This window comes from Orbicella franksi, chromosome 12 (genome assembly GCF_964199315.1).
Source record: "Orbicella franksi chromosome 12, jaOrbFran1.1, whole genome shotgun sequence".
Classification (NCBI taxonomy): Eukaryota; Metazoa; Cnidaria; class Anthozoa; order Scleractinia; family Merulinidae; genus Orbicella; species Orbicella franksi.
The window spans coordinates 13024910-13036946 of NC_138156.1; the positions used below are offsets into that span (position 1 = coordinate 13024910).

At 38.0% G+C, this 12037-nt stretch overlaps 1 protein-coding gene across 2 annotated transcripts; it reads right to left on the bottom strand.

The window, feature by feature from the left end:
- Positions 1-1107: 1107 nt before the first annotated feature.
- Positions 1108-12031, bottom strand: LOC145463978 (mitochondrial fission process protein 1-like). Of its 2 annotated transcripts, none has more exons than XM_081447776.1 (3): positions 11903-12031; positions 5970-6339; positions 1108-1233 (listed from the first exon to the last, which is right to left on the bottom strand). In XM_081447776.1, exons 1-3 carry the CDS (start codon positions 11985-11987, stop codon positions 1146-1148), a joined length of 543 nt encoding a protein of 180 aa, XP_081303902.1. In that variant the 5' UTR covers positions 11988-12031; the 3' UTR covers positions 1108-1145. The 2 variants fall into 2 exon arrangements, with proteins under 2 accessions (XP_081303902.1, XP_081303903.1); XM_081447777.1 differs by having other exon boundaries at positions 5970-6279; positions 11903-12030.
- Between the last annotated feature and the right edge of the window lie 6 nt (positions 12032-12037).

Here is a 12037-nt window from a genome sequence, read left to right on the forward strand (position 1 = left end):
ACTGTGCAGAACAATTTTTTTTAAGGACAGACAAGCTGTGATGGTTTGAAAAACTAAATAAATATCCAAGGATAGCCTTTGTTAGCTTCCTAACCATACTCTCAAGTTTTCAAAACTCAGAAGAAACCCAGAAAAAGAATAGTCAAGGAAATTTTTTTAGCAATATTGTTAACTTTCATATGGTGTACTACATAATAGGGGCCGCCAAGCAGAGCCCCATACCCATTTAGGAAAGAAAAGGAAACCCATGAATTGATTTTCTCATGGTTATCATGGCTAGCGGTATTGCTCATGGGCGCGTACGCATGACGATGACAACGGAGTCGTGCAAGATGGCGGCTGTACTCCAGCTAAAAGGTTGACAGAAACATACAGCCTTGGTTTATAGCCTCATTCTTTGATATTGGACATCCATGTTATGATCAATTGACACCTGTCAAAACAAGGTATCCGCTGACCAGTAATATGTGACCATATCGTGGGCTCAAGTTTAGGGCTCATCAAGGTCGCATGTTTTTTTTTAAAGTTGACCGCTGACCAAGTGCTGGTTTTCTATTGGATTGCGGGTTCATGTCAGGTTAACTTGTTGTAAATGGGACTGGGTTGTTTGGGAGCCAGTTAATGCTAACCCAGGATTAAAGTTAACAGAAGTATAAATATTTCTTTTATACAAATGTTTTTCATTGTTTTTGTCTTATGCATTTTGAGATTATTCAAACTCAAAACAGAAGGCCAAACAATATACAGAAAACCTCACTGCAGAGTTACAAAATTCAAATCAAATTTCTCGCTTAACCCAGGAGCTCTGCTTTTAGGCTTGGCTAAATCTATATTATGTATACTCTTACACCCTTTTGAAAATCTACATTGCCTTTATTAACTTCTGTAACTTTTGCTGTACAAATGGATTTTTTTTTTACAATCACTTTGTACTGTACATCTGTGTAGTATCCAGAAATGGAGGTTTAGAAACTTAGAGATAACAGCGGGAAAACATACATAGTGAAAGATCAAGGAGAATCAGAAATAAAACAGAAAAAACTGAGCAAAGCCGGTTGAAGGAAACAATACAAGTTACAAATCGTACACAAAATAATTATTGTTCTGTTCAGTTTGTCATATATCCAGAGCAAATTGGCAAGTTTCTATTTCTTGTGACTGTGATCAAGTTGGTGAGAGATGCCAAGTTGTCTGGAAATGTGAATCATTCCATCCATCACATTATCAACCAGTCTAAAAAGAAAGAAATAAGGCGTTTATGAGAAAAAAAAACTATTAATGCGAACTTACAAGATCCACATAATTGTAGAAAGCCCACCCATCCACATTTTTGTGCTGTCATATATTGTCAGCGGAACAACATGTTTGGTAGGTAAGGTTATACAATGAATGGTGCTGTCCCCTGATCACTTGCTGAGACCACGTGAATGCTATTGAATAAAGGAATTTTTTCCTGTATTTGTTTGATTGACCATGTAAGAGAACTGCTCTTGCTCTTGGCACCCTGCAGAGTTAAACAAATGGTGATGTTGGCTTGCTGTTACCAGTGTATATTCTTGGGTGAAAAGAGCCTCTATAAGAGTAAAACACTTTAAGAGCTTCTGCCTGAGAGACCGGGGCAGACTTGGAAATGAAGGTCGGCCGATTTCGCTTAACATTGGTACACAAAGTCGTTATGTGGAGTTATGTAATATGCCAAAGTTTCAGGTTCAACGACCATTTTTTAGCCGAGTTCTGGATATCAGCCCCTCAGGGGTCCCCAGAGGCTGATTTTTAGTGTAATTTTGGCCACTTTTCATTCTCTCTTTTAGCGACATACAATTAATTTCAGACAAAACCAAAACCATATTTGTAACGCCCTATCCTTAGGCTTCTATGGGTAAAAACATTAGTTCACAGGAAGTTTTTGTTAGCCTGTGGCTGTGATCACAACTTAGTCCTATATGAAGCATATGGGGAGCAACCGGAAATGGCCTGTTTTTCAGACCGCATATTTTCCATGCCCATGTTTTATATTGTGAAGTCTTAGTATCCCTGCAAAGTTCAGCCCTTAGTTTAGTAATGCCAAGAAAAAAATACTAAGGTTGAGGCTTTTTTACTACGAAACATTTTTAGAGAAGTTACCTACTACGCACTTCCTGTCAAACTCTTAATTACTTTTTAGGAGAGATTTTTAGACACCAGCTGCACAATTAAGAAACAATCAATGATCCCAAAGTAAATTATTTAAAGGAAATATATATTTTCAAACCATAAACTAGAAATTTTCCTTCTGACGGATTTGAAACTAAATTTTATGTAGCATTTGTACCCTGTACCCAGGGGACTGGAAGGTGAGGGGAAACTTTATACGTTGATAACAAGAAAAGTAATCAAAATACAATGAAGCAAGTTGTTTACTGAGTGTATAAGTTAGGTGGGAAAAGCTGAGAAAAAAAGCCTTATTTATGGGACTCTGCCTTGTTTCCATGGCAACCTTGCTTTGTCAGGCATAATTACCCTAAGTTTGACTTTTCTCATCTAACTCTCTGTTTTTTATTGACGCTTTCAAGGTTTCTTGGGACAAACATAGTTTTTTTGCACCTTTTAATTCCTTTAGTACCCTTTCTCTTCTCTTTTAATTTTGTTATACCTGGCAAAAACGATATTTTGATTTCATGAAATAGTCATGAAATCCAGACAGGTGGGTTCGATATGACGGATGTTTTGAAATTTATGACATTCTAACATCACGTGCCTTCATAGCTGACTATTCACCATGATTATAATTTTAAGCCGTGAGTTTTTTTCTCCTTCCCCATGCCAGAAGATCACAAATACCTTGTGTGACTAGTGGTACCGAAATTTCTGACTTAATTGTGACGCACTCAGAGGTGCTTTCCTTCAAGCTTCCGTCCAAGCTCCTCTTTGGTATCGACTCTAAATAAGAATACTATCGTTACGATAGAGACTGCAATTAAGTAAGCCTCGTGATACAATAGAGGGCCAAATTACTTCCTATTTTTGCCAGGAGATTACATTTTTTGAGCATGACACGCGAAGCGTCTCCACTGTGATTTAATATTGGGCATGTGAAACTACTTAATTCATCTCGGAGCCCTTTCGACTTTTCAAGAGAAACAACATCGAATATGGTGTCGAAAATGTTAGAAATTGAATTGTGGGCAGGTACTGGGTAGACAATTTAAGTTAGAGATATTTTGTTTAAATGTCTATGCAGATGATGATGGAACAACGATCCTTGAACCAGTGGAACGAATCAAAGACATTAAAGCGTGTAAAAAAATCTTTGAACGTACAAAATAAATTTATGTCTGATGAAAATGCATGCAGTCACACTAACCTTGGATACTCATGGATGCAATAGGTATTACAATGCCGAACGCCTGAAATATGCTATCTGAAACATCAGCGGTAACCTTCTTTGATTTCTTCAATTTCTTTTTTCTCTTTGATGGAAAGGGTGCTGACATGGCCCACTTTGGTCATGCAAACGAGTGAATTTTCGGCAGTGACGTGGGCAATCTTCTTTAATTCATACTTTAACTTCCATTCAGGGAAATTGTCAACTCTATGGGAAGTGGCCAGTTTATTACCACCAGTGCCCACTTTAATTTGGCCAGCAGGTGGGTAACATCTTGATCTAACGTCACTAACGGGAGAGTCTCAGCAGCCTCTGGCGGCTTGTTATCTCATGCCCCGCATATGCCATTCTCTTTCCAAACGGGACACTGTATAATCATGTTTTCAGTTTTCCAGGAGACTAAATTGTAATAGCCAGACTTTTTCACTCCTCTGCCTTTCAAGCACACTCAAATGAAACAAATTCACTTAAAGAATGAGTAGAGTTAATAAATTTAATTAATTGATCGCAGATAGTTTCTTTTCTTGTGAATAAACAATCCAGCCGGCAAGATGTCCATGTGCTAGCCATATATTCATTTCACGGTTGCATTTTATCAATTTACGACAGACTGAAGTAAACATGTAACGTAGTAACGCGTTCGGATTCTATACAAAACTGACAACTGCCTAGCGCATAGCACGGTTGCGGCCTAATGGTTGCGGGCTGGACTCTGGATCGAGAGCTCCTGGTTACTAGGGCGTTGTCATGTCGTCTTCGGAAAGGCAATTTTCTTTCACACTGTCTCTCTCAACCCAGATGTATAAATGGGAGCCGGTGATTATCATCTTGTCCAGGAAAGAAGAGCAATAACCAATTTAAGCTCCAGCAGGCATGAGGACTTTGTGACAACTTACCATACCACCTACACTAAGCGTACTGGTCGTCCTGGGGATTATCACTTCTTTTTTATGGAAATCGGAGTTAAGGGCCAGCAATTCTACAGCTAGGGTGCTATAAGCAGTAGTCTTTGAAGGAAAATCCACTCCTCCCCTGTCCTATCTTTGGATATATGTAGTACACCGATTTAGTCTGGATCTGTGCGGACTGAGAAAGCAACAAAAGGAAAATCCCGATAGAGAAAGGGAAAGTATGCCAATGAGTAATTTTCTGGTAATTTAGTCAGACATTCAGCGACTTGGCGGGGAAAACGGACCGTCTTGGACTTCCCCAATTTATAATACCTCGGCCGTTTGCACCGGGGGAGTGGGTATGAATAAATATTCTGTGGCATATCCATTCGTTCTTTAGGTTCTCATGCAAGTTCTATACCTGATCATTCTCTGCAGTATCAAGGAGACAAATCTAGATAAGAAAAAACTGAATTCCAAGACAATCATAGCCAGCAAACTTCAGATAAGTTGGTGTGTCGTGACCTCGTCACGTACGGTATGAATCAACCTGAATTTTCATTACTCACAACAATGCACTCACAATCAATTTATCGCTGGGGCTAAGGTTTTTAATGTTGCTTCACTTTTAATGGATTATAAGAAAGGGGCGTGCCTCTAAACCTGTAGCCAGGTAAACATTCATAGTAAGTGAATTTATCCAGACACCTTGCGTAAAGACTGGAATAGTGAGACTGCATTTAATTTTACAATTAGCTATAAATATATGCAAAATTTATTCGAGGTTCAAAGCAATTTTCAAGTGGTGTCATGAGAGACGTTGTGATTGCATTTAGAGTGACTGATAAGTTGTTTTTCTTCAGAGTCCAGCGACTCCATTATCCGTAATTTTCAAGATTTCTTCCACAAAATTTATAACCGTTGCCGGACCAAAATCTGATCAGTCCTGAAAAAATCACATGAAAATTTCTGATTAACGGTAAGTCTTTTCGGTTAGAATTAACTTCAGAGTCTCTAATTCCCGACTTAGAAGAAAAAAAGGTATTTATTGAAATCAAATAGCTGATTTTTACAGACACGCTTTGTTGAGACTTAAACCAGAAGTGGCCTGGTTAGTCATCTTCTCGTATGTTTTTTCTTAGTAAAAAAGCCTCAACCTTAGTATTTTTTTCTTGGTATTACTAAACTAAGGGCTGAACTTTGCAGGGATACTAAGACTTCATGATGTAAAACATGGGCAAGGAAAATACGCGGTCTGAAAAACAGGCCATTTCCGGTTGCTCCCCATATGCTTCAAATAGGACTAAGTTGTGATCACAGCCACAGGCTAACAAAAACTTCCCGTGAACTAATGTTTTTACCCATAGAAGCCTAAGGATAGGGCATTACAAATATGGTTTTGGTTTTGTCTGAAATTAATTGTACGTCACTAAAAGAGAGAATGAAAAGTGGCCAAAATTACACTAAAAATCAGCCTCTGGGGACCCCTGAGGGGCTGATATCCAGAACTCGGCTAAAAAATGGTCGTTGAACCTGAAACTTTGGCATATTACATAACTCCACATAACGACTTTGTGTACCAATTTTAAGTGAAATCGGACGACCTTCATTTCCAAGTCTGCCCCGGTCTCTCAGGCAGAAGCTCTTAAATTCATGTCTAAGTCCTCTCATCACTGTGCCTTTAAATTCAGTTACCGGTATTTAATGCCACCCACCTATCAATAGGTTTGATAATAACAGGTATTGCACTCAGTCCTGCAAGGGTAGTCACCCACATCTGAGCACGAGGAGGCATTGTTCTAGAACATCTCTTCAGTGTGAACCTGGAGGCAGCGCAAATCCTGTTGATTGTAAAGCCTGGTATAATCACAGATGCCAGCCCCTGCCACACTGCTGCTTCCACCATGGTTTCAATAGCTTTCCGTTTCTGAAGATAGCTGTTCAGATGGCTGCTCTCCTGGTAGCAGCGTCTCCCTTTGTCAATGGAGTCTGCCAGGCAGTATGTTGAGGCGACGCCATAGCTACCTAGGTAAATAAATCGAGGGATGTGTGTGCGAAATGCCTCACCAAATTCATTGGCATATCCTGTTGAAAGGAACACCCTAAATAAGAAATTAAACTTGACTAACTGTGGTAAAAAAAATCTTTAAGTCAGATAACAAACACAGTATCAGAAATCAGAAATGAAACAAAAAAAGGTTGTGAGACTTGGTTAGCTTTCTCACTCATTAGCCAATAAGTGTGTATACAATCATGTAACACAAAGGAACTTTTGAGCCCCTGGGAATAAGGCAGAACAATGAAAATAAAAATTGAATGGCCCAGCTTAAATCGAAACAAAATTTTCTCAACTTAGCTGCACAGGTTGCAACATTTTTGCAAACCATTTTTCTTGTAAAAATTTAATGCAGACTGCAGACTACATACTACAGACTGGGGGTAAAATGCAGACTGAAGACTTTTTGAGTCTACATCGTGTTATTTCCATTTTTCAATGATGGAAATGGTAACATACTTGAGTTAAAATAATGGTCTACAGTCTGCAATCTGCATTTTAACCCCAGTACATCCATAGTCTGCAATTATCAGTTAATGATATACTCATTGAAGGTGAAGAATGCAAGTGAATATATCAAAGATCATATATTTGAACTGAGTCATGAGACATTTGACAAGGACATGATTGATCCTCGCAGTTATGTTCACAACTTAAGCAGCTGCGAAATTAAAGCCTGAAAAAAATTCAGGCTGGAATGGAATTGCGAGGGTGATTGCAAGGGTCATGGGTTTGAATCCCGTTCAAGCCTTAAATTTTATTTCTTTTAGGCTTTAATTTCACAACTGCTTATTAAGTTTTGTTCGTAACTGCCATGATCATTCATAACCTCCACAGTTCATAGTATATTCACTTGAATCAATGCCTTCTTTGTTTCTGATCTCTATAATGTCATGGCTACTGAATTACTCTCTGACAAAATTAATAAATGTGTTTTTGTTACCCTTCTTAGGCTAACAAGTAGCAACTTTACCACTTTAAAGGACTGTTAAGTGCTGGTCTTTTTTAAAAAAGGTCACATCAAACCAGTGGCAGGTTAACAAGCCATTGGCACTCCTGCCTAAATTAGATCTTAATTTACTCAAAAGAAAAAAATTAGAAATTGTGTCATTTCACGCCTTTATAAGTCCTCCACTGGCACAAAAGAAAAGGGTTAATAGTTCACTGGTTTAGCAGGTGTCTACAAGAAGAGTATTTTTTTTTCTATAAACCAACAGCATTCAGAACCAAGTATAAAGAAAATCACAGTGATTCAAAGCTTTATACAAGCACAATATAACAGCCCTTACTAAGAGCACTTATACATTTTACGACAAAAATATCACTGCAGTTTTTCAAACAGTCAGTGAAATTAGATATATAAAAGACTTTGTTTAACAAACTATGAATTCTTAATAAAGAAACCTGTTAACTATTAATGCATCAATGACCCAAGTTTCTTCCATCTTGTGGCAATGGTCAAACAATTGAATTGAGTGGTAACTGTGTGATAGTTAAAATAAACACCTGCCATAAGGTTGTCTCAAACACTGGCCTTGTGTTGGGTGCCAACCCCTTGGAACTATGCATGAGCAAATAAAATTGTTTTTAAAAATAGCCTGCTCTTGCTGTGGTCATTGATCACAAACACAGGAAACCAGTGAACAACACTGTAAACCAGTCTTACTTGATAACACGGGAATGAAAACACACTTTTAGCACTGGGGAGCTGCCAAAGTTTGCTGCTGCGAAGTAATACCAAGTTTAAGTGAACATTCAGTGGAAAACGCTTGCTCAAAGGTTGCTTCAAACATGGCTTGTATTTGATAACATGAAGGTAAGTGGTGTTTTAGGTCTTGTTTGCACAAGTGCTGTGCCAAGTCAACACTTGTGTTATCTACAGTTGGTTGACTTTATTTACATTGAAAGATTCCATCCTTCACTGCTCCTAAGTAGAAAGAGTCGTCATCCATGACTGCTTTAAGAGAACAAGAGTCAAAGCATAAAGTTCACTTAAAACGCTCTGCTACACAAACAAATCCTGGCACACCATCCAGATCTTAAGATGTTGCTTTTTAGCTCCTAACAAGGATTAGTGAAGGTCATACTTGAGAGATTCCTGAGTTGAACAGGTGATAATAACTGAAGCCTTTTGGTATAAAAAGTAATTATCCAAGTTGTCTTAAAAATATGTCATATAAAAAATGTCCTGTTCTTTATACCAAGACAATGAAACCAGGACCAGACTGAAGACATAAATCAACTTCTTTTCAAGTAGATAAAGTTGGAAGAGTTCAGCTTCAAGGAACTTGAGTGTTTTAAACACTAAACAGGTAGCTGTCTTAACCAAACAACATTTGTACCATTCAACTACATTTTGTACTCCCACTGGGCTAGCAAGACTGATGTTTTAAAGCACTTTATTTCTAAAACCAAAATGCCCACAGGGAAAGGCAATTAGGTAAGAACGTTATCACAGAACGGGAAGGGCTTGAAAATGCCAAACAATACAATATTGTGAACACTACATATCTATATATGAAGATACAGAGTCCATGTCATCCAGGTAAGATAAATATATTCCATAGGGGGTTCCAGGCCATTTCAGCATTTCAAAATTTAATAGTGGATCTGAGCCAGCCCCCTACCCCAAGAATTTGTTAATGCTTACTGGCCATTTTTTAACTGTAAGCACTTAAAGCTAAAATTAAGGGTGTTTTCAACGAGTTGTATCATTGCTATGGTAACCTTTTATGCCATGAAGGTGACCACAACTAGTCAAACAATGATTGAGCAATTCTGTGATATTGATCTTGCAGCATCACTTGACTAAGTGTAGTAGTGCTGATCTGTCAACATTCAACTACTGGAATATTTTCTTAGTCTTTGGCCCAGAGCTCGCTTTTCCGCAAGAAGCAACATTTTGGGGATCAAAATGAGTAGTAATTGAGGTTGGCATCTAAAGGATACTGTAAGGATTTGTGTGTTGAAAATACTGGAGATTCAAATTCATCTGTCAAACTTTCTAACCTGGTATCCCTTCTGACATTAGCCACTCTTTTGACTTCTGACTTTTTTTTGTTTTCTTTGTAACTGGAAGTCTCCCATGCACCTCAACAGCAATTAATATTTTGAGATACACGAGAAAAGGAGGCTATAAAATAAGGTTTAGATCACTGCCTACACAATAAAATAAACAGCACACAATGCATGCAGAAGCGATGACGTTTAAAAATTGTTCCTAGAAGATTGGAACATGAGCATGAGAACATGAGAACATGAGAACTGATTCTTAAACTTTTGGGTTAGAAATTTTAGGGGTTTACATTTAGGGTAGTCCATTGGTGGTTCATTCAAGTAGTTCATGTACCAGGTCCATCTTGTTAGTCCATGTACTGGGGGTCAGTGAAATGTACCAACCCAAATAAAAAGCCCTCCGCTGAAAAGTTCCTCTCTGAAATCAACACCTTATTACCTTTAAAGATATTTGGCAAAGCTAATTACCTCACCGGAAATTAATTTGTTGTTTTAACCATATACTTGTCCAAAAGAAAATCATTTTCTCTTGACTTGTCATATCACGTGTGTAACCCGCTTGTCTATCTAAAATTGTATGTATTGAAGATATATTATTATGAGTTTGCCCGTCAGCGCAAATTTATCCGACACTGTATAAACCAAAATCCACCCCCAAATCTTCGTTTAAAAGCTGAAATTAAAAGCACTCCGCTGATCCTACAAACAGCAAAGGAAAGCCGCAAAGTAAAAGTTTCTCTCTCTGAACTCGACACCTTATTGTCTTTAAAGATATTTGGCAACGCTAATTACCTCACAGAAAATTAATTTGTTGTTAGCCGTATACTTGGCATTAATGAACATTCATATTGTCTTTACCCTGACAAAACAATTATTCATTGTTTAATCATTCTTTCGTTGACAGAAAATTTAAAACAGCACATTTCCAAAACTTCATAAAAAACTGAAAACTGCAAATGAATCATACACTGACTTCATTATCACTACTGTAAACTGTATATTTCAGTGTTCATACAATGCTCATTCAATTCACTTCAAGACAGGCAAAAGTACAACTGCGCTACCAATCTGTAAATTTTATGTAGACCCTTCAGCTATTGCGTGTGCAACTTGCTTGTGTATCTAAATTTATATGTATGGATGATATGTTCTTATTATGAGTTTGCCAGTGAGCACAAATTTATCCAACACTGTATAAACCAAAATCAACCCCCAAATCTTCATTTAAAAGCTGAAATTAAAAGCACTCTGCTGATCCTACAAACACCAAAGAATAACCACAAAGGAATGTTACTCTCTCTGAAATCGACACCTTATTATCTCTAAAAATAGTTGGCAACACTAATTACCTCACCGGAAATTAATTTGTTGTTTTAACTGTATACTTGTCATATCAGTTAAAAGCAGTCTGCTGATCCTACAAACAGCAAAGGAAAGCCGCAAAGCCTTCACCTATCGCCTGTGCAACTTACTTGTCTATCTAAACTTGTACGTATGGAGGATATGTTCTTATTATGAGTTTGCCCATGAATGCAAATTTATCCGATACTGTTTATACCAAAATCCACCCCTAAATCTTCTTTTAAAAGCTCTAATTAAAAGCACTTCGCTGAACCTACAAACAGCAAAGGAAAGCAGCAAAGGAACTCCCAGAGTGCATTTCACTTCCACAGGGGGATAAAAAGTGCGCGACATAAGCGCACGGACATAAGTCGACAAACTACGCGAAATCACTATCCAAAGGAATGCATACATGCCAGCATAAAGCGATGACGTCAAACAATACGTCATTGCTTAATAAAACCAAATCCATCATCAACTATTTGTAAAGACTAGAATAATTTGGGTGTGTAACAGGTCAATCACCAGTGAATAGTGTCAACTGTTTATGTTTTTAGGTAACTCTGCCCTATACCACTATTAATTACTATTAATGTTACATGATGAAAGTTTTTGCAAAAGACCTACACAATAAAAAGTAGAAGTGCCACCATACAATTTCCTCTGAAAAATCCCTTTATACCACCATCATACTGAGGTTAACCATTTTCTTCGCCTAAATTGGTGAAAAAAGTATAGCAAGCTGTATTTAGATACTTAGGGCTGAATTACGGAATACCTAGCCAGTCTTTCACCAATCTGAAGGCAGCACCTGAACGAAACTCGAAGTAGCTCGTGTACAATTTGGCATGATGAGAAGATAGAACCAACACTGAGGGATAAAACTCTTAGGACAATTAACACGCTATGCCTTAATTTCTCCTCCTTTCCCCCTCGCCCCCAAGCGATGTTGTAGTTTGTGCAGCCCAGTACACTTTAGCACGTCCTGAAAGTGTTTCGTCATCCCAACATTGTTTGGAGGGGGGAGGGAAGGGCCATTCTCGGTATCCACGTGGTAAGATAAGTTCATATTACGCTACATCTGATTATTTGATAAGTTAAGGATGTGGAAGCAAGGTTTTCCACGACTGTTCCAAGGATTTTTGTCCTCCATTGAAGATAGAACTAAATAGTCCTCGAGAAATAGCGGCATAAAATTTGTCATGACGATTTTATTGCAATAAATGAAGCACTCACCTAGATATCGTAACACCGTATCCCTGAAAACATCGACTTCAGATCCTTTGATATTGGAAAAGTCTTGTTGTTGTTGTTCTTCCATTGTTCATTCGCCATCTTCTTTTCCTGCCATTTGTTCTGTAGTAACCTCGT